Source organism: Somniosus microcephalus, chromosome 11, assembly GCF_052327205.1.
Source record: "Somniosus microcephalus isolate GS21.2 chromosome 11, FLI_Smic_1.0, whole genome shotgun sequence".
In the NCBI taxonomy this organism is placed as follows: Eukaryota; Metazoa; Chordata; class Chondrichthyes; order Squaliformes; family Somniosidae; genus Somniosus; species Somniosus microcephalus.
Window position 1 is genome coordinate 96,517,189 of NC_140997.1, and position 26,602 is coordinate 96,543,790.

General features: G+C 44.2%; 1 protein-coding gene across 2 annotated transcripts; it reads left to right on the plus strand.

Annotated features, from left to right (window-relative positions):
• The first annotated feature begins 369 nt into the window (after nucleotides 1–369).
• Nucleotides 370–24,451, plus strand: nptx2a (neuronal pentraxin 2a). Of its 2 annotated transcripts, none has more exons than XM_086001134.1 (5): nucleotides 370–972; nucleotides 10,707–10,923; nucleotides 12,458–12,702; nucleotides 16,998–17,177; nucleotides 19,053–24,451. In XM_086001134.1, the coding sequence occupies exons 1-5, from the start codon at nucleotides 484–486 to the stop codon at nucleotides 19,278–19,280; spliced, it is 1,359 nt and encodes a 452-aa protein (XP_085857260.1). In that variant the 5' UTR covers nucleotides 370–483; the 3' UTR covers nucleotides 19,281–24,451. The 2 variants fall into 2 exon arrangements, with proteins under 2 accessions (XP_085857260.1, XP_085857261.1); XM_086001135.1 differs by having other exon boundaries at nucleotides 370–945.
• The last annotated feature ends 2,151 nt before the right edge of the window (nucleotides 24,452–26,602 follow it).

Consider the following 26,602-nt stretch of genomic DNA (forward strand, 5'->3'; position numbering starts at 1 on the left):
ACTATTGACTTACCAGGTAATCTTTTCAGCCAAATTGTTAAACTATTTTAGTGAAGTCCCGGGATAAAAGGAGTAAAATCTCCATGTTTCCAATAATTCACTGATGGTGCGAATGGAGTTGAAACAGTAATGAGTGACGAGACAACACACACTGGTTATTCAGGGACCTCGGGCAGAGCCACTCGCCCGTTTCTTGCCCCGCTTGCTCGCTGTTCTGATGTTGCAACATGACCGATGTGGAAAGTGACACAGGGGCGGAGCTTGAACTATCCGGATCTCAATCATTCCTCAGAGACCGACTGACGCAAAATCCTTTCCCACCAATAAATAGGCGCGGATGAAGGCGCCAAGAGCATTAATCGGCTTTGGGTCTGACGGCACTCGCCAGCTCCAACCTTCTCCCATCGCGGCTCCTTCACCCCAACAGCCTGGTGGAACAGCTAGGTCACCCTGAAGTACCTGGTCGCAATCCCCATCGCTGTCATGTTGGCTTTGCTGGTTGCCGCCGTCTTTCTCGTTACCGGCAGCAGCTCCATGGCATCGGGCCAGGACCCAAAGGCCACTCGGTTCGTCTGCACCTCCATCCCGTTGGACGCAGACCCGACATGCCCGGTCCCACCCATGCCGATTCAGGTTGGCACGCCCCAGGAGCAGGACCTCCGCGGTACCGTGATGCATCTGAGGGAGACTATCCTGCAGCAGAAGGAGACCATGGGCAACCAGAAGGAGACCATCAAGGAGCTGACCAGCAAGCTGACCAGATGTGAGAGCTCGGCGATGAGCGAGAGCGCCCAACTGGAAGCCAAGTACAAGGGCAGCCGGAGGAAACAGTACAAGACCAATGGCAAAGACACTATGGGCGATCTGCCCCGGGACCACAGCGAGGTGGTCGATCACCTGGGGCGGACCATACAAGCGCTGAAAGACAGACTCGCCAGTCTGGAGGTAAGATCCACAACTACAAGCCCGCAGGTAAAGATCTGGGAGATGGGGTCAACACACATCTCTTAGCGTGTTTCTATATTTTTACTGTGTGTCTATAGTCTGTCTGCTCCTTTGCCGTAAGAGAGCTATAAGTTTTCCGATGTGCTACAGCTTCGTTTGGAGTAGCGATACTGATAATATCTAGGCTCTTAGAGCCAGCTGTATCTCGGAGTGTGCATTGCAGAGTTCCAGCCAGGCTGGCGGAGGTTTAGCAGTGGGGCAGCAATGATAACCCCCTATATTTAGGATTACGACTCAAATTAATCCTTTCCACATCAGCCAGTAAAATATACCGACTCAGACACTGGCGACTGTTACACTCAGCTGGAGGAGCGTTCCCGGTACTGATCTCACCCGGGTCCTTAACTATCCCGGGTATTGAGCTGTCCCGGGTATTGAAATGTCTCGGGTGTTGAGCTGTCTGGGGATTGAGCTGTCCCAGGTGTTGAATTGTCCCGGGTGTTGAACTGTCCCGGATATTGAACTGTCCCCGGTGTTGAACTGTCCCGGGGGTTGAGCTGTCCCGGAGGTTGAACTGTCCCGGGTGTTGAACTGTCCCGGGGGTTGAATTGTCCCGGGGTTGAGCTGTCCCCGGTGTTGAACTGTCTCGGGTGTTGAGCTGTCTCGGGGGTTGAATTGTCCCGGGGGTTGAGCTGTCCCCGGTGTTGAACTGTCTCGGGGGTTGAACTGTCCCGGGGGTTGAGCTGTCCCCGGTGTTGAACTGTCCCGGGGGTTGAATTGTCCCGGGGTTGAGCTGTCCCCGGTGTTGAACTGTCCCGGGGGTTGAATTGTCCCGGGGTTGAGCTGTCCCCGGTGTTGAATTGTCCCGGGGGTTGAGCTGTCCCGGATGTTGAATTGTCCCGGGGGTTGAGCTGTCTCGGGTGTTGAGCTGTCCCGGATGTTGAATTGTCCCGGGTGTTGAACTGTCCCGGGGGTTGAATTCTCCCGGGGTTGAACTGTCCCGGGTGTTGAGCTGTCCCCGATGTTGAATTGTTCCGGGGGTTGAGCTGTCCCCGGTGTTGAATTGTCCCGGGGGTTGAGCTGTCCCGGGTGTTGAACTGTCCCTGGGATTGAGCTGCCCCGGTGCTGAACTGACCAAGGATCAATGACCGGAGCTGTCCTTGGTGCTGAAGCTCCAGAACTCTGAACTCCCGTCTGCTCTGCAGAGCTGATCTTGTTTTAAAATAATTGTTGATGTCACTGTCCACCAGCAGCTCACATTGTGGCTGAATTGGAGTACTGGGGGCAGCAGTGGATCGTCACCCAGCCCTTTAGCATATGCTCGACAATAACCAGCCTGAGCACGGATTATGGTTAAGGTTCGAGGTATAATATCGGTGATTGGATGTTATACACGGCGCATAATGGTTTTATAATGAAAGCTGGTTGCTTTATGAATAGGGCGAAAACAAGAGAGAAAAACAGATGGGAGTGTTCCTCTTTCAGTGAGAGAGAATCTGTTAGCTGCACCAACTCCTTGGCTCAAAACATCAGACAAAACAACGTCTGCCTTAGGGGTTTTTAGAGGCACGGGTCGCATTTGCCAGTGACACAGATGGAAATGGGTAGTAACAGCATTATATTCTGACCAAACACCAAATGCACATCTTTAAAGTTGAACAGAACTCCCTCACTCAAACTAGTTTCGCATCTACGTTGAAACAATTATCACTGATAACGATGTAATCTCATAGAAACATAGAAACATAGAAGATAGGAGCAGGAGTAGGCCATTCGGCCCCTCGAGCCTGCTCCACCATTCAATGAGATCATGGCTGATCATCCAAATTCAGTACCCTGTTCCTGCCTTCTCTCCATATCCCTTGATCCCTTTAACCTTAATCAATATATCCAACTCCTTCTTGAATATATTTAATGAATTGGCCTCTACTGCCTTCTTTGGCAGAGAATTCCACAGGTTTACCACTCTCTGGGTGAAGAAATTCCTCCTCATCTCTGTCCTAAATGGCTTACCCCTTATCCTTAGACTGTGACCCCTGGTTCTGGACTCCCCGACCATCGGGAACATCCTTCCAGCATCTAGTCTGTCTAGTCCTGTTAGAATTTTATACGTTTCGATGAGATCCCCTCTCATTCTTCTAAACTCCAGCAAGTACAAGCCCAATCGACCCAATCTCTCCTCATACGTCATTCCTGCCATCCCAGGTATCAGCCTGGTGAATCTTCGCTGCACTCCTTCCATGGCAAGAACATCCTTCCTCAGATAAGGTGACCAAAACTGCACACAATACTCAAGATGTGGCCTCACCAAGGCCCTGTACAACTGCAGCAAGACATCCTTGTTCCTGTACTCAAACCCTCTCGCCACGAAGGCCAACATACCATTTGCCTTCTTAACCGCCTGCTGCACCTGCATGCTTACTTTCAGTGACTGGTGCACAAGGACGCCCAGGTCTCGTTGCACATCCCCTTCTCCCAATCTATTGCCATTTAGATAATAATCTGCCTTCCTGTTTTTGACACCAAAGTGGATAACCTCGCATTTATCCACATTATATTGCATCTGCCATGCTTCTGCCCAATCACCCAACCTGTCCAAGTCATACCGGAGTTTCTCGGCATCCTCCTCACAGCACACACGCCCACCCAGCTTTGTGTTGTCTGCAAACTTGGAGATATTACATCTAGTTCCCTCGTCCAGATCATTAATATATATTGTGAATAGCTGGGGCCCAAGGACCGATCCCTGCGGTACCCCACTAGTCACTGCCTGCCACTCGGAAAAAGAGCTGTTTATTCCAACTCTTTGCTTTCTGTCTGCCAACCAGTTCTCTATCCAAGTCAATACCTTGCCCCCAATCTCATGTGCCTTAATTTTATACGCTAACCTCTTATGTGGGACCTTATCGAAAGACTTTTGAAAATCCAAATACACTACATCCACTGGTTCTCCCTTATCTATTTTACCAGTTACATCCTTAAAAAATTCCAGTAGATTAGTCAAACATGATTTACCTTTTGTAAAGCCATGTTGACTTTGTCCGATCCAGTCACTGTTTTCCAAGTGCTCTGCTATTACATCCTTTATAATGGACTCTAGCATTTTCCCCACTACTGATGTCAGGCTTACCAGTCTGTAATTCCCTGTTTTCTCTCTACCACCCTTTTTGAACAGTGGGGTAACATTAGCTACCCGCCAATCCATGGGTACTGTTCCAGAGTCTATTGAATTTTGGAAGATGATCAGCAATGCATCTACTATTTCTAGGGCCACTTCCTTAAGTACCCTAGGATGTAGATTATCAGGTCCTGGGGATTTATCGGCTCTCAATCCCATCAATTTCCCTAACACCATTTCCCTACAAATATTGATTTCTATCAGTTCCTCCCTTTCATTAGCCCCTATGTTCCTTGACATCTTTGGGAGATTATTTGTGTCCTCCTTTGTGAAGACAGAACCAAAGTATGTATTTAATTGGTCAGCCATTTCTTTGTTCCCCATTATAAATTCCCCTGATTCTGACTGCAAGGGACCTATGCTTGACTTCCCCAATCTTTTTCTCTTAACATATCTATAAAAGCTTTTACAGTCAGTTTGTATGTTCCCTGCAAGTTTACTCTCATACTCTATTTCCCCCCTCTTAATTAATCCCTTTGTCCTCCTTTGTTGGATCCTAAACTGCTCCCAATCCTCAGGTTTACTGCTTTTTCTGGCCAATTTATATGTCCTCTCCTTCGATCTTATGCTATCCCTAATTTCCCTTGTTAGCCACGGTTGAGTCACCTTTTTTGTTTTATTTTTATGCCAAACTGGGATGAACAAATTCTATAGTTCATCCATGCGATCTTTGAATGTTTGCCATTGCCCATCCACCGTCAACCCTTTGAGTGACATTCCCCAATCAATCCTACCCAACTCGCACCTCATACCATCATAGTCTCCTTTATTTAAATTCAGGACCCTAGTCTCTGAGTCAACTATTTCACTCTCCATCTTAATGAAGAATTCTATCATATTATGAGCGCTCTGACCCAAGGGGCCTCGCACAACAAGATTGCTAATTAATCCTTTCTCATTACATAATACCCAGTCAAAGATGGCCTGATCTCTAGTTGGTTCCTCGACATATTGGTCCAGGAAACCATCCCGTATACACTCCAGGAATTCCTCCTCCACAGTATTGTTACTAATTTGGTTAGCCCAATCTATATGTAGATTAAAGTCACCCATGATAACTGCTGTGCCCTTATTGCACGCTTCTCTAATTTCCCATTTAATGCCATCCCTGACCTCTGCATTACTGTTTGGAGGTCTATATACCACTCCCACTAACGTTTTCTGCCCCCTGGTATTTCTCAGTTCTACCCATGCAGATTCCACATCATCAGAGCTAATATCCTTCCTTTCAATTGTGTTAATCCCCTCTTTAACCAGCAATGCTACCCCACCTCCTTTTCCTTTCTGCCTATCTTTCCTGAATATTGAATACCCCTGATGTTGAGTTCCCAGCCTTGGCCATCCTGGAGCCATGTTTCCGTAATCCCAATCATATCATATTTGTTTACCTCTATTTGCGCAGCTAATTCATCCACCTTATTACGAATGCTCCTCGCATTAAGACACAAAGCCTTCAGGCTTGTTTTTTTAACGCTCTTAGATCTTTTAGAATTATTATTTAATGTGGCCATGTTTGATTTAAACCCTTGATTTCTCTGCCTGTCACTTTTGTTTTCCTCCTTCCTGTCTTTTGCTTTTATCCTTGTTTCCCTTTCCTCTGTTTCCCCGCTCAGGTTCCCAATCCCCTGCCATTTTAGTTTAAACCCTCCCCCAGAGCACTAGCAAACACTCCCCCCTAGGACATCGGTCCCGGTCCTGCCCAGGTGCAAACCGTCCGGTTTGAACTGGTCCCACCTCCCCAGAACCGGTTCCAATGTCCCTGGAATTTGAATCCCTCCCCCTGGCACCATTCCTCTAGCCACGTATTCATCTGAAATATCCTTCTATTTCTACTCTGACTAGCACGTGGCACTGGTAGCAATCCTGAGATTACTACCTTTGAGGTCCTGTTTTTTAATTTACCTCCTAACTCCCTATATTCAGCTTTTAGGACCTCATCCCATTTTTTACCTATATCGTTGGTACCTATATGCACCACGACAACTGGCTGTTCACCCTCCCCCTCCAGAATGCCCTGCAGCCACTCCGAGACATCCTTGACCCTTGCACCAGGGAGGCAACACACCATCCTGGAGTCTCGTTTGCGGCCGCAGAAATGCCTATCTATTCCCCTTACAATAGAATCCCCTATTACTATAGCTCTTCCCCCTCTTTTTCCTCCCGTCCTGTGCAGCAGAGCTACCCCTAGTGCCAGGAAGTTGGCTGCTGCTGCCTTCCCCTGGGATGCCATCCCCCCATCAGTATCCAAAGCGGTATATCTGTTTGAGAGGGGGATGGTCACAGGGGACTCCTGCACTACCTGCCTGCGCATACTACTCTGCCTGTTGGTCACCCGTTCCCTTTCTGCCTGTGCCACCTTTATCTGCGGTGTGACCAACTGATTAAACGTGCTATTCACGACGTCCTCAGCATCGCGAATGGTCCAGTATGTATCCAATCACTGCTCCAGCACCGCAATGCGGTCTGCCAGTAGCTGCAGCTGGACACACTTCCTGCACACTTAGTTGTCAGGGGCACAGGAAGTGTCCCTGAGTTCCCACATAGCGCAGGAGGAGCATATCACTGCACCGGGCTGTCCTGCCATGACTTACCCTTTAATTAATTGAAATTAAATTAAATCAAATCAATCCCACTAATCTCAAAACTAATCTCAACACTACTTGCCTTGAGACCTTAGAATCTTACAGCACAGAAGGAGACCATTCGGCCCATCGTGCCTGTGTCAGCTCTTTGAAAGAGCTCGCCAATTAGTCCCACTTCCTTGCTCTTTCCCCATAGCTCTCCAATTTTTCTCCCTTTCAAGTATTTATCCCATTCCCTTTTGAAAGTTACCACTGAATCTGCTTCCACTGCCCTTTCAGCCAGTGAATTCCAAACGCTAGGTATCTTTTTGTCTTGATATTGTCCTATCTATTGCACCGAAGTGAAGAATACGACCTATTTACAACACAGCAAGCAGTTCTGTCACCACTCCATCAAGAAACAAAGACCGAGCACCAGACCTGTAGTTTGAGATGAAATCGTTATCAATGGTAGGACTACTCGCTATGTTGCAAAGTAGCTCATGCCATTTAGTTCATTGCAATAGTTACCACGATAATCAAATGGGCAGTGTTGGTTTGAAGAGTAAGGGCGCATTGAAGAAGTCTATTTTAATAACTTACTCGGAATCAGTTATTTGAGTGTGTATCAATTCAAGAGAACTTGGGAGGAGAGGGGCGGGGGCTAGATCATATGTATTCAACTAGGAAATCAAATATCTTTGAAATGTTGAAATATGCGAATTGAATCAATGGTCTTTGGTTTTGTTAGAATGTTGCTTATTTAAATTAGTTCAATAGAAAAAAAGTGTTCTACTCTATAAGTTGAAAGAAGGCTTGTGTTAATGTCAAACAACTGGAATCATTTAATATTAACACTTGTTTTATTCTATCAATTACAATTATTTTAATCTTTTAGTTCTTATGGTTCTAACTTGGAAGGATTATTGATACTGATTGTAATATCAACATGTCGTGTTGATGCTAAACTACCCCAGATGAATGAGTGTACCTGCATTACTCTTAATGCAGTGAGCCCAGAGTGCAAGGCTCTGTAATAAATTCAAGCAGTATCTCAATCCAGTCAATACAAAAAATATTCAGACTTGGACAAAATGAGACACAAATTGATTACAATTGAACTTAGTTATTTGACCAAAGGTTCAGGTGGTGGCACTCCTGCTTGAAAAGGCCCCAAAGAGATATTATAGCACATTACAGTATAACGCAAGGTGTAGCTAAAGAGGTCACAACCTGTTTAATTAGTTGTGACATGGATATTTCCCAACAAGTCAATCAATTTGTGTGATACTAGTACTAACCCAATTGCACATAATTGACTCTTTGTGTAAGAATAACATTTGGCCCATTACATCCATGCAATGTTTTGTGGGGAATCAGAAGTGGCTGATGTAGTCAGGCCCAATACTTAAACATTTGGGGGAAAAATTTGGTATCCACCATTTTGGGGCGCTAACATTGCCTGGGTGCTAACTTTAGCGCCTGGCGCTAATTAACGCCAGCAATGGCAAAATTCAGTTTTAGCACCCCCAAGAGGGAGGTGTTGTGCTAATTCAAGTGCTCCACTTCCTTCTTAGAGCACTAACCCCAAATATCGGGGCAGTGCATTCTGCAGCGCTACGCACTGGGCCATGTAGCGCTGCCAAATGTAAGGGCTCTTCCCCTCATTAAAGGGGAGGGCCCAAGCCCACAACTCTGCGGAGCCCTACCTGGACCACCGGGGAGTGGGGTGCTGTTGCAGCAGCCCGGCACACAAGAGGAGTGCCAGGCTGCCAAGTCGCGGCACAGACCCTGAGTTCAAAGACACAATGGGCCACGACAAGTAAGTCGGCTGACTTTTTTACCCCACCCGCCACCCTTTACTTAGCCCCGCGAGCCTCCTGCCACTCCATTCCCGCCCCCCTGAATTGGTCATTGTCATCTCCTGGCACAGATTCAGGGGCCGAGGGCCAATTTTGCATTGGGGGTGAAAATGCGGCGTTGCGCACGGTGATGATGTCGTCATCACCTGCGCAATGGAGCAGGGTGCTACTGGTTACCACCGCTGCTAAACTCCCGCTGAATTTAACGGGAGTCATAAGTGGTGCCGCGCCTGGGTGAAAAGTCATTTCTGCCCCATTAGCGCCCCTGGAGGCGTTAACGGGAGGTGCTAAGGTACCCAATTTCAAGGTCTCCAAATCCATTATAGCAGATATATTTCATGGTTGGAAATAGAAGACCATTATTGAAGAATGAAATACGATTCTTAACCTATTTATACTCATTCATTTTTAATCCAAGAGACCATGTCCTAAGTTATATTTTAATCACAGAATGACAATTCTGACCATTATTTTATTCCATATAAAACATGACATTATCAAGAAAGTTGCACATTTTAGCATTTTGTTGGGATGAAACTCTGCAATTACACCTTTCTGGGATGAGTCAAATGGCTTGCCATGATTTCTTAAACAGAAGTGACAATATTTTCTTGATTCAACTGAACGTAATTGTCTTCTCCAGCCTTAATTTCACACCAAATGTGACATGTTACAGAAAACAATATTTGCAGTTTTTCCTTTTTATCTTGATGGTATATTATATAATGATATATGTGATATGTATAATATTATATGTGGTTTATGTTGTGTGTAATCCATACAATGTTATTGTGGTGTATTAAATAACGCCATGTATCATTCTATTTAACTTCATTCCTATATGATTCCACATGTGAAATATGACAGTACGTGCAATTATGATGAAATTATTACCTTTTCCACAAAAATCTAAACAAAATCAAGTGTTAAATTATTTTCAAGCTGTATAGTTCAAGTATTAAATAAAATGAGATATTACTTTGCAAAGTTCACATAATCTGAGCACCAAGTGCTCCTAAGCCTGATTTAGAATAGATTAATTTACTCTGTTCCAACACTGCCCACTCCTCACCCACTTCCCCCCCACCCCCCTCAAAAAAAAAAAAACCTTGAGGACATTTATAAGTGCGATTCAGTACAGTAGGCCAGTTTTGTGATTAACCAAAGATTTCACGTAGAAAGCTGAAAGCCAAAAGACAGAGAATAATGTCATTTAATCGGTCTGAGCATTCATTCTATCCATGTTTTAATCCGATAAAGGAGAGTATGACTTAACCACTCTTCCTTCCAACTAACACCATGCATTATTTGATATTAGCCAACCAAAGCTTAGCGTGTCCATATCAAAATGTCTTTGACCACTAACTTAATGAAGGGGTTAATCTGTTTATTTTAAACTGATTGACGCTTCCATTAAAATATCGGAAAAACTAGTTTGATTTGAACACGTTAAGTATTTGTGTTCGAATATCACACAAGGTTATTTTAAGCCCTATAGCAATCATGGAACTGACACGAAAATCTTAGTTAAAAGAACAAAAACATTCAAGCAGTCCTTGATCCTTGGTGTGAAATTGTAGTGCAAAAGCTGGTATCTGTCAATTAGCAATAACAGGGCGTGTGAGGGGGCGGGGGAATAACCGCAGAAAGAACATGTGAACTCTAACAACAACATTCCAAGGAGACACATCACTGGGGTGAATAATAGAATACCGTGTGTTGTTATAGAGCCAGCCTGTGTAATGGTGCAACACACTCCCAGCCCGCTATTATTCTCCATCTGCTACACATATCCAAACCATTGATCCGACGGCAGGATCAGAGATTTTCAAGCCTGCAAATATTGACATAATCTGGGTATCCTAAATTCCAAAAGTGTTAACTACCTCGAAAAAAACAATGCTGTTGTAGAATTTTTTTTTACTATTATTAGATTACAGCGAAAGAAATAACCCATAAGAAAGTCAATAGAGAAATCTGATGACTTCACAGATCTTTCTCGGGATGGTTTGAAAATCTATGAACTAGATGATAATGAAAGTACAAAACATATCAAAAATGTGTATTAGGTTAGTGAGTAAATCCAGGCTTCAAAGCTTATTGACCAGGGTTCAGTTTCCCGATACTACTACATGTAGTCTGTGCTTTATTTTGCAACAGCAACAGACACGACTCAATCCTTCCAACCAGGCTTTCCCCAGTGACCTCCGTGAACAGCTTCAGAAAAAGCTCGGGGATTTGGAAAGTCAACTCCTAAACAAAGTCTCCGAACTTGAGGATGAGAAATTCGTACTTCTGAACGAGACAGCGGCACACCGTTACAAGACAGAATCTGCCCTCAACGCCTTGCATGAAAGGGTTACTGAATTAGAGAAAGGTTGGAATATCCAGCGTGGATCAATGACTTTTGGTTATTTTAGAATAATGCTTATTCAGATTAGCTAAACTGAAAACAAGTATTCTACCCAATAAGATTAATGCGGGAACCTCACCTCCAGGTTTGTTTTAATTTTCAACAACTGGTTATTGGTTTAAGTTAAAACTAGAAATCCCATTGTGCAGATTGTACTGTCTAAAGCACAGCACCGCAGAACCAAACATCTGGAATCTGTCAGATTGATCCAGTTCTTAATTGCCAATTTATTTTTATTCATTCACGGGATGTGGGCGTCGCTGGCAAGGCCAGCATTTATTGCCCATCCCCTTGAGAAGGTGGTGGTGAGCCGCCTTCTTGAACCGCTGCAGTCTGTGTGGCGAAGGTACTCCCATAGTGCTGTCAGGGAGGGAGTTCCAGGATTTTGACCCAGTGACGATGAAGGATCAGTGATATACTTCCCAAGTCAGAAAATAAGGCCTCGTCTGTCTTCTCAAGTGTATGTAAAAAATCCCATAGCACTATTTCTAAGAAGGGCAAGGGAGTTCTCCCTGGTGCCCTGGCCAATATCTATCCTTTAACCAACATCACTAAAACAGATTATCTGGTCATTATCACATTGCTGTTTGTGGGACCTTGCTGTGAGCAAATTGGCTGCCGCGTTTCCTCATTACCACAGTGGCTACACTTCAAAAAGTACTTCATTGGCTGTAAAGCGCTTTGGGGCATCCTGAGTTTGTGAAAGTTGCTATATAAATGCAAGTCTTTCTTTCATTCCTGTACATGCAACGATATGGCCACTTGCTGCCCATGTAACTCTAATCATCAAGCCTTACATTGCAGAGCAATTTCAATGGCTTAAGTACAATAAGTTAATTTCCCTCTGTTCTCAGTAACATTATACAGGCCTGATCCTAAAGTGTATAATCAGCAAGTAAGACTACTTATTACAAAATGATGATCCTTTGAATGAAGGCATCGATTGTCATTCATGATCAAATATCGTTTATGACTGCAAATATTTTGTAAATAATTGTGCAGGAACACTGTTTTGAACTTACAGAATCTGTACAACATAACGTCCTTCATTGGTATTGGACAAATAAAAAGATTTAAAAATAGAAAATGCTGGAGATACTCAGCAGGTCAGGCAGCATCTGTGAAGAGAGAAACAGAGTTAACGTTTCAGGTCGATGACCTTTCGGTAAAACTGGAAAAAAGCAGGAAATGGAACAGATTTTTAAGCAAGTGCAGGGGCTGGGAAAGGGGGGAGGGGATGAATGAACAAAAGGGAAGGTCTGTGATAGGATGGAAGGCAGGAGAGGTTAAGAGACATTAAGAGGTATTCAAGGAAAAAGGAGATGGTAATGGGACAGGTTAAGAAACAAAGGATGGCTCTAGATGAAGTGTGAAATGCGCTGGCAGAATGAAAGACAGCTGCCATGTGGGAGGGAAGGAAAAAAGGCACAAACAAAAGGTGTGGATGAATAAAAAGAGTTTATTGTTTAATGATCATTAATTTTTTTGTCTCCAATAGAGAGCAGCGGCTTTAAGTCACCTGATGATTTCAAGGTGTCGCTGCCTTTGCGAACTAATTACCTGTATGCCAGGATAAAGAAGAGCCTCCCTGAGATGTATGCCTTCACTGTGTGCATGTGGATGCAGTCCAGAGCATCGTTCGGTATTGGAACACCCTTCTCTTACGCTGTGTCTGGACAAGCAAATGAAATTGTGCTTATTGAATGGGGAAACAATCCAATAGAATTACTTATTAATGACAAGGTGTGTATCACTTATCAATGATACATGCGGCACACAGCAATTGCTGATCATATTATCAATTGAACATTTCCATGTATCAAAATGTATTTGCGGGGTATATTAATTTTTTTAGGCAAGCATTTCATTGCCTACTTAAAAGTTGGGTCATTTTAAAAATGAACTTTTTCATTTATGTCAGCTTATGGAATAGACTGTTATCAAGAGCAAACAATTCTGACTTTAGCCATTGTTCCTGAACCCCTCTATGGCACTTCCCTTACCTTCAAAGCCTCCTCAAACCCTTTACCTTTCACCACACCCATGGTTACCTCCCCTAACTCTATCTCCCTCTTTTGTAATGCTCATTGGGAATTCTGTTATTGTGGTTGTCTAGGTTTTGCAGGTGAGTAGTTGGAATTGGGATGAAGATTTCTGTGCAGCCCTTGATGTGGAGGAGCTGGATTACTTGACCGTTGCTCTTTCTTATCCCATGTTCTTACCCTCAAAACATTGCATGCCAGACTTCAAACCTGATGCCAGCCAATGAGCTAAATGCCAGAGAATCCTCCAGTTCTGTCAGCTACAAATTTTTTTGAACCAATGTTGCCCCTTCTTCTTCCCCTGTATGTGATGACTGTTGGTGAGAGTTGTCACCCTCAGGTACCTTGCCAAAGTGATCATTCTTCATGGTTGGGAAACCGAAACCATTGTCTTCAGGTCCTGCCACAAACTCTGTTCCTTAGCTACCAACTCAATCCCTCTTCCTGGCCACTATCTGAGGCTGATCCAGACCATTTGCAACATTGGCATCTTACTTGATCCTGAGGTGAGCTTCCAACCCCATATCCACTCCATCACGAAGACTGCCAACTTCCACCTGCGTAACATCCCCCTTCTCCGCCCCTGCCTCAACTCAGCTGCTGCTGAAGCCCTCCTCCATGCCTTTGTTACCTCTAGACTTGACTATTCCAACGCACTCCTAGCCAGACTCCCACCTTGCACCCTCCATAAACTTGAGCACATCCAAATGTCTGCTGCCCGTGTCCAAACTCACACCAAATATCAATCACCTATCACCCGTGTTCGCTGACCTACATCGGCTCCCGGTTCAGCAACACCTTGAATTTACAACAACAACAACAACTTGTATCTATATAGTGCCTTTAACGTAGTAAAATGTCCCAAGGCGCTTCACGAGAAAATTATAAGACAAAACATTTGACACTGAGCCACATAAGGATAAATTAGGGCAGGTGACCAAAAGCTTGGTCAAAGAGGTAGGTTTTAAGGAACGTCTTAAAGGAGGAGAGAGAGATAGAGAGGCGGAGAGATTCAGACAGGGAATTCCAGAGCTTAGGGCCTTGGCAACAGAAGGCCCAGCCACCAATGGTTGAGCGATTATAATCAGGGATTCTCAAGAAGGCAGAATTAGAGGAGCACAGAGATCTCGGGGGGGTGGGGGGCTGCAGGAGATTACAGAGATTGGGAGGGGCGAGGCCATGGAGGGATTTGAAAACAAGGATGAGAATTTTGAAATCAAGGCGCTGCTTAACCGGGAGCCAATGTAGGTCAGCGAGCACATTTAAACATAAGAACATAAGAACATTAGACGTAGGAGCAGGAATTGGTCATTTGGCCCCTCGAGCCTGTTCCGCCATTCAATAAGATCATGGCTGATCTGATCTTGGCCTCAACTCCACTTCCCTGCCTGCTCCCCATAACCCTGGACTCCCTTATCGTTCAAAAATCTGTCTATCTCCACCTTAAATATATTCAATGACCCAGCCTCCACAGCTCTCTGGGGAAGAGAATTCCAAAGATTCACGACCCTCTGAGAGAAGAAATTCCTCCTAATTTTTGGTTTAAAAGAGTGCCCCCTTATTCTGAAATTATGCCCCCTAGTTCTAGCTTCCCCCACGAGGGGAAACATCCTCTCTGCATCTACCTTGTCGTGTCCCTTCAGAATCTTATATGTTTCAATAAGATCCCTTCTCATTCTTCTAAACTCCAGTGAGTATAGGCCCAACCTGCTCAACCTTTCTTCATAAAATAACCCCTTCATCTCCGGAATCAACCTCGTGAACCTTCTCTGAACTGCCTTCAATGCAAGTATATCCTTCCTTAAATAAGGAAACCAAAACTGTATGCAGTACTCCAGGTGTGGTCTCACCAATGCCCTGTACAGTTGTAACAGGACTTCATTCCCTTTGCAATAAAAGCCAACACTCCATTTGCCTCCCTAATTACTTGCTGTACCTGCATGCTAACTTTTTGTGATTCATGTACAAGGTCCCCCAGATCCCGCTGTACCTCAGCATTTTGTAATCGCTCCCCATTTAAATAATAATTTGCTTTTTTTTATTTTTCCTATCAAAGTGGATAACCTCGCATTTTCCCACATTAAACTCCATCTGTCAGATTTTTGCCCGATCACTTAGCCTATCTATATCCCTTTGGAGATTCTTTGCATCCTCCACACAATTTGCTTTCCCACCTATCTTTGTATCATCAGCAAATTTGGCTACATTACACTCAGTTCCTTCATTCAAGTCATTAATATAGATTGTAAATAGTTGAGGCCCCAGCACTGATCCCTGCAGCACCCCACTAGTTATAGTTTGCCAACCTGAAAATGACCCATTTATCCCGACTATCTGTTTTTTGTTAGTTAGCCAATCCTCTATCCATGCTAATATATTACCCCCAACCCCGTGAGCTCTTATCTTGTGTAGTAACGGTGGCATAGTGGTTAGCACTGTAGCTTCACAGCGCCAGGGACCCGGGTTCGAATCCAGCCTCGGGTGACTGTCTGTGTGGAGTTTGCACATTCTCCCCGTGTTTGCGTGGGTTTCCTCTGGGTGCTCCGGTTTCCTCCCACAGTCCAAAAGATGTGCAGGTTAGGTTTATTGGCTATGATAAATTGACCCTTAGTGTTAGGGGGATTAAATACGTGGGGATAGGGTGGGATATGTGTTGGTGTAGGGGTTAAGGGGATCGGGTGGGATATGTGTCGGTGCAGGCTCGATGGGCCGAAATGGCCTCTATCTGCATTGTGGGGTTTCTGTGAAATGTGGCACCTTATTGAATGCCTTCTGGAAATCCAAATACATGACATCTACTGGTTCCCCTTGTTACATCCTCAAAGAACATCAGCAAATTTGTCAAGCATGATTTCCCTTTCATAAAACCATGCTGACTTTGCTTGGCTATATTATGATTTTCTACATGTCTTGCTATCACTTCCTTAATGATAAAATTCTTATTCTTGTTTTCAAATCCCTCCATTGTCTCACCCCTCCCTATCTCTGTAATCTCCTCCAGCCCCACAACCCCCCGAGATCTCGGTGCTCCTCCAATTCTGGCCTATTGCGCATCCCTGATTTTAATCGCTCCACCATTGGTGGCCATGCCTGCAGCTGCCTGGACCCGAGCTCTGGGATTCCCTCCCTAAACCTCTCTGCCTCTCCTCCTCTCTCACCTCCTTTAAGATGCTCCTTAAAACCTACCTCTCTGACCAAGCTTTTGGTCACCTGTCCTAATATCTCCTTACGTGGCTCGGTATCAAGTTTTGTTTGATAATGCTTCTGTGAAATGCCTTGGGATGTTTTACTATGTTAAAGGTGATATAAAGCAAGTTTTTGTTGATGTGTGAACCAAGGCCATGAGTGCCACAGGCTACTCGACAATGGGAGGCGGTGGGGGCGGTGCATCATAGCTGAGTCTAATCCTGCCCTCACTTGAAACACACACAGATCCACTTCCCAGCAGGGTCATGGGAAAGTAATCCAAACGTTAGCTTGGCGGGAAAGCCCCAGCTGCTTGCCATTGTTAAAATGGCAACCGGCTCCCAATGACATCATCGGGACCTGATCTGCATATTTAAAGAAGGACCCCACTGGCTTGGGGTGGGTGCCCTTGCTGCCTGCAATTTAAAATGGCTGTCGGTGGGATTGGGTCAGGAAGTCTCCCAACTCCAATTTAACTGCCACCCCCCCCGCCCCCGCCCCCAGACCCGGTTTCCGCCAGATGGGGGAGGGGGGGGGTGTTTAAAATTCCCCACATAGTGGACAAGAGGAAATTACCCCTCCCGTGATTTACGATATTCCCTGAATCTCGAGATGAGTGACTGCTACCTGGCAACCACCCCCAGGTGCACATTATTCTCTCTATGAGTAAGATCCAATTTGAAAATGCTGAATTCCTGTAACCTTTTAACTGAGATCCTTTTAGGCAAAACAGCACCAAATATTGTGATTCAACATGAAAACAAACCATTGTGCGAATCATTGACCTTATCTAAAGTATTTCACCAACAGGTAGCCCAGCTGCCCATGAATATTAATGATGCCAAGTGGCATCACATTTGCATAACATGGACTACCAGGGATGGCATGTGGGAGGCTTATCAAGATGGTCAATTGCGTGGTACAGGGGAGAATCTGGCACCTTGGCATCCAATCAAAGCAGGCGGTGTCCTGATCCTGGGACAGGAGCAGGTGAGTGTAATTCTACATCCCAAATGATGACAACCAGATTCTGCCGTACACTTACGATAGAGAGGTATGGGTGAACAGGAACACATCAAAGTTATACATCATCACAAAAAAGTTTATTTAATAAAGCTTTTTAAGGAGAAAGAGTAGATTTCTTTCAGATAATAACATTTTGGGATACAGTATATGAGTAATTTGAGACATGATGTGTGGTGAGTGTAGCAAGCTCGGAGGAAGAGGTGACTTTGGACCTATGGCTCCCAAAGTTCTCCACCACTGGGGGTTTTCCTCGCCTCATGTCTAGCAAGTGTAGAGTTAAAAGGAGCAGATCCTGCCTGAGAAACCTCCTTGACTTCTTTGAGAATGTTACAGATAAAGTAGATGGCATAACTCTCTGGGACATAGTTTATTTGGACTTTTAGAAAACTTTTGCAGAAGTTCCACATGAAAGACTTTGAATGAATCCAGGACAGAACATTAGACTGGATAGAAAGAGAGTTAAAATAGGACACAGCGTATTCATCACAGTTGCAATGGGGGTGGAGGTAGTGCTGAGCAGAGTCCTATAGGGGTCAGTGCTTGAATTCCAGTTGTTTCTAATTTACATGAATGGGCTGGGTATTGAAGCTGAATGTAGCTGTCCAATTTACTGATTAAAAAGGAGACCAACAGGGGCAGAGGATGCAGGAAAAGATTTACATTGGTGATGTAACTGACCAAACAATTGGTATCTGCAACTGAACACTGTTGTATATAAAGTATTGGACATTGGTCAGAAATTGTACATCATTCATGTACATGTAACAACAACTTGTATTTATATAGCACCTTTAATGTAGAAAAACATCCCAAGGTGCTTCATAGGAGAGTTATAAAACAAAATTTGACACCAAGCCACATAATGAGATACTAGGGCAGATGACCAAAAGCTTGGTCAAAGAGGTAGGGAATTCCAGAGCTCAGGGCCTTGCAGCTGAAGGCACGACTGCCAATGGTGGAGCAATTAAAATCGGGGATACTCAAGAGGCCAGAATTAAAAGAGTGCAGATATCGCAGGGGGGTTGTGGGACTGGAGGAGATTACAGAGATAGGGAGGGACGAAGCCATCGAGTGATTTAAAAACAAGGATAAGAATTTTAAAATCGAGGAGTTGCTTAACCGGGACCCAATGTAAGCCAGCGCGCACAGGGGTGATGGGTGAATCGGACTTGGTACGAGTTAGGACACGGGCAGCAGAATTTTGGATGACCTCACGTTTACAGAGGGTAGACGGCTCCGTAACACTGAAGAAGCTCAGCATCTAGAGTTTGGAAAGAAGATGGTTAATGGTGGATTTTGTCAAGATACATAGAATATTAAATGGGATTTTAAGGTACGTCCAGAATATTATTTCAAATGAAGCCAGGAAAATAGGACCATAAGGAATAAAATGTAAATAAGTGAAAGAAAATTTATATAACGCATATTAGGAAGAATTTCTTTACTCAAGGAGTGTTTCCCAGGCAGGATAGTCGAGACAAAAACATGAGCAACATTAAAAATGTTGCTATAATGGACGAGGGGCGAACTTTAACTGGACATAGTAGCAAGGATATCAAGCAAAGCCGAGCAAATGGAGTTGAGGTACAGATCAGCCAGGATCTAATTGAATGGCGGAATGGGCTCAAGGGCTGAATGGCCTCCTCCTGTTCCTATGAGCTAATAGTGAATTCTAACACACTCACACTGCCAGGATACCCAAGGCACAAAGGCTCCCGATGTAGAGCTCATAGACTGCAGCACTAAAACAAACTCTAATGTCATAGCATCAGGATTAAGTTGGCCCTTGTGTTGGACATGCTGCAGCAACCATTTGTCCGTAAATTTGTTCTCGTCCAGGACACAGTCGGAGGGAGGTTCGATGCAACACAGGCGTTTGTTGGAGAACTCAGTCACTTCAATATCTGGGACCGCATTCTCACCTCAGATGATATCAGGAGCATGGCCAACTGTTCTGCCAACCTGGCTGGCAACATCGTTCCCTGGATTGACAACAACGTGGATGTGTTTGGTGGAGCAACCAAATTGCCGCTGGAGACTTGCCAGGAACGTTTGATTAGTTCCTGATCACTGTCAAGATTCACATAAGTGCCCCTTTTTTTTAAGTACAGGCAACTTTTTGTGATACGGTTAAAAATGTACCTGTTTCTCAGCAGAATTTGTACTTCTTGGGAGGTAGCACTGAGTGTGGTATTTTATTTTGTATCTTTAAAACTTAATAATGCTGTCGGCCCTGGCTCTGTAGGTAGCACTCTCTCAACTCTGAGTCAGAAGGTCGTGGGTTCAAGTCCCACACCAGAGACTTGATTAACAAAATCCAGACTGACTCTCCCAGGGCAGTACTGAGGGAGTGCTGCACTGTCGGAGGTGTCATCTTTCGGATGAGACGTTAAACCGAGGCCCTGTCTGCTCTCTCAGGTGGATGTAAAATAACCCATGGCCACTATTTCGAAGAAGAGCAGGGAGAACCCCCAGTGTCCTGGCCAATATTTATCCCTCAACCAACATCACTAAAAAAGTAGATGGATCTGGTCATAATCACATTGCTGTTCATGGGAGCTTGCTGTGCACAAATTGGCTGCCGCGTTTCCTACATTACAACAGTGGCCGCACTTCAAAAAGTACTTCATTGGCTGTAAAGCGCTTTGAGACGTCCTGAAGTTGTGAAAGACACTATAGAAAAGCGCGTTTCTTTTTAATGTGCAGACGTATCTGAGAAGATAGCATTGTCTGAGATAGGTCTTACGTAAAGCGTTAACCTTTCAGATGCTGACTAACTTGTGTTGCACTGCCCTCTTGTTACCTTATCTTTCCAGCATTCACACTTCTCCGTCACAAGAATTCATCTGGGGTAAAGAGGAGCTGCAGAAACATTCCTGCTGTATCAAATATGTTCTCCATTTTACAGTCACTCGACCTTCTAGTACAGCCACAGGACAGCCCGATATTTCAGCCAGATAAAATAGCGCAACATTTTCACACAGTTGCTTTTTTTTGACATTTGTGTAAAGAAGAGTTATTGTTTTGTTTCAAGATTGCATCAATACTTTCTGAACATATGTGATGAAACAAAAAGAGTAAAAGGAAACCAATTGTTTTTTTACTGTGGTGACAATTCGAGAACCTCTTTTCATAAGCTTCAAATAACAGACACTTTTAACTGGTCTACTGAGAATCAGAAGATTTAAATGAGTTTTATTTTGAGTTTGAATGGGCTTATTAAGCGCTTTGTACCAAAGGTGCTTTATCCAGTTTTGGGATGAAGTAAAGTACTTTGTTATTTTCTTAAAAATCGACAAGCTTTAAAAGGTCGAGACTAGCATGTCCTCCGTCTTTCAGCTGTGACTTGTTATTCTATCTTTACTGTTGCCAGCTCACCAAAAAATTGCTTTGAAACAGATATCTGAGGCCGTGGTTGTTACTATTTTCTTGTTTGTATTTCTTTTTCTTCAATTTCCTTCCTTTCCATCCCCTCTTGCTGGGGTTAATGCCCCATGGTCACGGACAAACCACTAGCACTAGAAAGGCCATTCTGCACGTGCGAGCCTAGACAATAAGCGGCGGTAGGATACTCGACCTTGAAGGGCATCGTGCAGACTCCTGATCCAGTCCTCACGCGCATTCTCAATTAGGACCAGAAACCCCAGCTGATATTTCTTCACCCTTCGCCCAGGGGTGAAGAGGCTGATTATAACTCAATGCCTTGTGTGCGATCAGCAAATTCAGGCCAGCCTCAGCACTGAACGCAGTATCTTCTGGTCTGTACATAAGTGACTTTACTTACTGAGCCTTACTGAGGCAGGAGAGCTCAACTGGAAAGGAACAGGAAGAGGCAAACAATGACAGAAGTACATGTACATGATGGGGTTACAAAGTGAATCATTTTCAGAATGGAAGGGCGTAGATATCAGCTTGCCAGAAACCAGTACAAAGTTCAAAAGAACTTCAAACCAGCAGCCTCTCCATTTAAAGGTCGCCACTGTTGATTAAAGGGGCTGACTGTAATAAAACCGAGGAAAGAAACAATGAGCATAGCCTGGAATTTGCGGTCAGAGGTGAAGCGATGGTGCTCGCTGCTGACCTGAAGAAAGCTGCCCACAAAGATCTAGCGATCTCTGTGGCGAAAACCTCAGCTTTCTCAATGTTAATTTGATTATAGCACTGTCTATAGGGAATCTCCACGGCACAGCAGCAGTGTAGCCATCATCTGGCTAAGCAGCTAATCACATTGAGGAATTCTCATAGACAGCAAACCAGGAAATAAAAAGTACCTTTTATCTGTTCACTTTTAATTTTTTTTCCAGAGAGTAAAATAAAGATTGGGACATAAACATGGGGTTAAGGTAGAAGCTGAAATATCATAAATCATAAAAATATTTTTTATTATTTTAAAAATCTAGTACTTTTTATCATAATGGAGAAATTTGACATTCCACAAATATAAAATTAGTTTTTCAGGGCCAGAGCGGTTGTTCAGCAGTCAATACACCGTTAACAACCCAGTTACACCTCTTTCAACAAGGCTTAACTTTTTATGGGGTTTTTAACAGTGATATTAGAGCGGAAAAGGGGACGTTTTCGTCATTTCACGTGATTTCACTGATTGCCGCTACGAGGAGTTCCACAGCGCAGCCAGTGTCGGAGCAGGGAATGACTGACCGCAACTTCAGGATTTCCGCATTTATCTTTGCATGCGCTAAATCCTGAAGTTACAGCCAGTTCCAGTGTGATAATGATGGTGAACGCTGACAGTTTCGCCATCTTTACCACCGTAAAGTCCAGGCCTTATCTTTTGTATGTTCGTAAAACAGTATTGTGTTCTGCGCAGAAGAATCCGGCTCTTGGTTTTAGTATCCAAATCTTTCCAACCAGTTAAGATGCAGGGGCTTAGAAATAAAACATTTGGTGACTGGAGGTTGGTAGGGCTGGCATCAACCGAGGGTGAAATTGGGCTTGGCGGGAGTGCGAAACAGGCGGTGGAGAATCGGCAGCTCGTTTCACACTCTACCTGATGGAAAAGAACAGCTAGTTAGTTTTGGTAGTACTTCTTTCAGAGCTGTTCATTCCTGGTTTTATTCCAATAGATTTACCTGCCCGCACCTGAGATGGGATGGGATGGGATAAACATAACATCAAAATATAATTTAACAAGGAATGATAGGTACGGAGTTAAATTCATTCTCCACTTTTCTCCATTTTCTGAAGGCACTGAGAGTTGCTGGGGGCACCTGCAGTTGGCTCAAGTGCCCATTCATTATGCATGAGCCAAGATGCAGGATGTTGACTATTCGACAGTGGGAGGCTCCACAGTTGAAACCAATCCAGCCCTCCACGACAGCCACACGTGCTCACTTCCCATTCCTGCTCACTGAGTAGTGATAAGGGGTGGAAATACTTCCTGATTTGTACTCTTCCCCAACACTAAGATCAATTGTAGCATCTCCAGCTCAAATGGGCGCAGACCTTTCTGGCTTGAATGACGTAGTACAACCCAGGGGCAGTGCATTTACCCACTGATGGAGTTCAATTCTTTAATAAACCAATTAGTACTAATCCGTACAAAATGAATTTGAGCTGCGAAAAGCAGCTTATAGAATCTTACAGTACAGAAGGAGGCCATTCGGCCCATCACGCCTGTGCCAGCTCTTTGAAAGCGCTATTCAATTAGTCCCACTCCCTCCTGCTCTTTCCCCAGAACCCTGCAAATGTTTCCTTTTCAAGTATTTATCCAATTCCCTTTTTGAAAGTTACTACCCTGTATTGAATCTGCTTCCACCGCCCTTTCAGGCAGCGCATTCCAGATCACAACAACTCACTGCGTAAAAAAATTTCTCCTCACCTCCCCCTCTGGTTCTTTTGCCGATTATCTTAAATCTGTGCGTCCTCTGGTTACCGACCCTCCTACCAGTGGAAACAGTTTCTCCTTATTTACTCTATCATTATTGGGATGTGAATAAGAAACACAAATTTTGCAGGATTTTCTGGATCGCTCAAAGGGACTAGAATTATGCTAGAGGTTTAGTCTGGCCTCTGTGTTATTCTGACTGCACCAGTCAGTGCGTTCACATTGAATTCCTGTTGTGCTGTTTGATGCAGTTGTTAAACCATTTTTTTTAAATGGGGTGACGAATGTTTTAACGTTCTGCAGATAGGAATTTAGTGGGAATGTGTTAATTGGTGCACCCATATTAGTGCCCAGTGCAAATTAAACTCCCCCAAACCTTAATGCATTTAAAAAAGAAAAGAGGGGGTCATTTTGGCTTTGTGCGATAGCGGAAGATGGGTGGTAGCAAGCCGGCAAACCGTTTTATATAGAATCCTAAAGCACAGGAGGAGGCCATTTGGCCCATCGTGCCTGTGCTGGCTCTGTGAACGAGCTCTCCAATTAGTTCCACTCCCCTGCTCTTTCCCCACAGCCCTGCAATTTTCTCCCCTTCAAGTATTTATCCAATTCCCTTTTGAAAGTTACGATTGAATCTGTTTCCACCGCCCTTTCAGGCAGTGCGTTCCAGATCACAACAACTCGCTGCGTAAAAAAAAAATCTCCTCGTCTCACCCCTGGTTCTTTTGCCAATTACCTTAAATCTACATCTTCTGTTTACTGACCCTCCCAGCAGTAGAAACAGTTTCTCGTTATTTACTCTATCAAAACGCTTCATGATTTTGAACACCTCTATTAAATCTCTCCCGATTTTTATTTCCATTGGAGTCAATGTGAAATGGGCTGTCGGCTCGCTATCATCGCACAAAGTCAAGATCCACTCCCTCACCACCCCCCCAGAGCGTCTGGTCTAATGAGGTGGATAAAGACACAGTTAAACTGAGTGAAGCTCATGTTGAAAGCAGCCAGACTTCATGCTTGCTAAATGGTTTACACTTTATCTGCATCACATTGTTTTAAATTTTAAAAGGGTTGTTGAAAGAAGTGTCTTTCTTCATCCTGTGGGACAGTCATTCTGTCCGTTCTTTGTGAAATTGTTTCCTGTGTGCCAGTGTTACGCTCTGCATTAAATACTGGCCGTCTCTGTTATTGGATGATATTGGCGTTCATGAAGCATTTTGGTCTTATGGTTGTGAGTTTGTATTTTGTGATGTTTTTTCATTACATTGATTGTATAAGTTAATGGCTTTAGCCCTCTTATTTATTTGATGTTTTTGCATCGAAATGATTGTTATATCTTTTGGAAAAAAAAGAGAAACTGAATAAAAATGAAAGCATTATATTAGTATATCACTTACACTCTGGTCTATTTTCATTCTTTTGACTTAGAATACTGCACAGTTCTGCTCTCCATATTACAAAAAGGATATAGAGACACTGGAGAAGGTGCAAAAAGGATTTACAAGGATTATACCAGAACTAAGAGGTTCTACCTATCAGGAAAGATTGAACAGGCTGGGGTTCTTTTCTCTAGAAAAGAGAAGACTGAGGGGTGACCTGATAGAGGTCTTTAAAATTATGAAGGGGTTTGATTGGGTAGATACAGAGAAGATGTTTCCACTTGTAGGGGAGACCAATATTAGGGCCATAGATATAAGACAGTCACTAATAAATCCAACAGGGAATTCAGGAGAAACCTTTTTAACCCAGAGAGTGGTGAGAATGTGGAACTTCCATAGTTTAGGTGAATAACTTAGAACCATAACATCTTTGTCAAGACTTGAGGTAACCATGAAGATCCAGATTTTCCTTCCTCCTTACTAGCAACACTTCACTTAGAACAGCCTCAACTGTGCAAGAAATACTAATGGCAATGGAAGCAAGTGTGCTCCCTAATAATGAACCATTGGTAACCAATTTTATAACCCCTTCTCTTCCCTTGGTAAGTGAACCATTTTGAACCCCTCTTCCTGCCATGATTAGTCAACAACTCTGTTAGCGTCGTATCATGCGATAGTAGAAGGCCGCCTAGATGGATCTTGGTCTCTTTTAGTCTAGTTATTCCTACCTTTAGCTCAGTTCATACATCCATCTGCTCACATCAGTCATAGTTAGACTTAGATCTCTTCACCAACGTGACATAGGCATCAAAAATGTCACTCTTTGAAAATTACTCCGCACAGGCGGAGCTGTTTGTATGACACATGAAAAAATTCCTGAGGCAATCGACTCATTCTTTTTTCTTCAGATGTTTGTGGAGCTCTAAGCATGGGTCCAATTACAGGTCTGTACATCAAAGCAGAGCAAAACTGCTCACCAGTAGATGAAAACCAGAGCTACGAAGCAGGAGATGGTTGCTGCTGGGTTGTTTTGATGACCAGTTCCTGACTAAAATTTCGATGATTACCTTACTCTAAGATCCTAGGGCTACAGCAGTCAGTGAGCTTCGCAGGAAGCCTTTGATGATGGGGGTTGGAAAAGATGACACCGTCCAGCTGGCTTTCCAGGGTGCAAGCACAGTTCTGACTAAGCACCAGGTGGCATTCCCATCTGCACCATGTCAGCCTTGACTCAGTGGGTAGCGCTCTCGCCTGAGTCAGAAGGCTGTGGGTTCAAGTCCCATTCCAGAGACTTTAGCACATAAGCTAGGCTTACACTCCCAGTGCCTTACCGAGAGAGTGCTGCACTGTCTTTTGGATGAGACTTTAAACCGAGGCCTCGTCTGCCCTCTCAGGTGGACTTAAAAGATTCCAAGGCACTATTTCAGAGAGCAGGGGAGTTCTCCCCGGTGTCCTAGCAAATATTGGTGCTGTCTTGCAGATGAGATACTAAACTGAAGCTGAAAATCAACCCCACATTGTCCAGGTTCCAAACACTGAATGCCCACTATAATCTCCATAGTAAACATTTCAATTTACACTGTGACTAAATGAGGTAGATTCTCCTCTTTACCACCTGGGCAGTGATCTGACAGAGTGAATCGAAAGGCCACTGTAGAATCCGCCTGTCTACATTGCATTGAAATCTAGGGGATGAAAATCAGGTGGGTTCTATAAAGGGTGATTCACTCTGCCAGACTAACCTTGTACATAGGACCATGATTGTAATTTTGAGGGGAAATGGGTGGGGGAGGAGGAGGGGGGCGGCTGTTCAGGGGGTGCAGCTCGAATGGGCCCATACTAATGAAACTTCAAAACAGCTCGGGCCACCATGCTAGCCCAATGGGTTGGCCACCCAAAGGTCAAGATCGACCCCATAATATTCAAAACCAAACTCAGCATACCGCAGTCCAGTATCAGCTCCTTCTGTTGGACTACTTTCCCATGACAGAGGTGCCAGGGATGACTCAGGGATGATAAGTCCTTCTGAGGCTATTCCTTTCGGTCAGCACCCTCCCCTCCGAGGTGGCGTCAATGTGATTCATGCCTTTTTAAACAAGCATCCGTTTGGATCAGGCATCTCGTCCAAAAGGATTTCAGATTTCCCGCTGGTCAATGTTGTATTAGCG

Bases quoted from the DNA above. Each gene is read 5' to 3' on its own strand.
- nptx2a (XM_086001134.1), top strand. From the start codon at position 484: ATGTTGGCTTTGCTGGTTGCCGCCGTCTTTCTCGTTACCGGCAGCAGC. The intron at 12,703-16,997 runs GTGTGTATCACT...TTTCACCAACAG, and splicing joins AATTACTTATTAATGACAAG to GTAGCCCAGCTGCCCATGAA. The intron at 17,178-19,052 runs GTGAGTGTAATT...GTTCTCGTCCAG, and splicing joins TGATCCTGGGACAGGAGCAG to GACACAGTCGGAGGGAGGTT.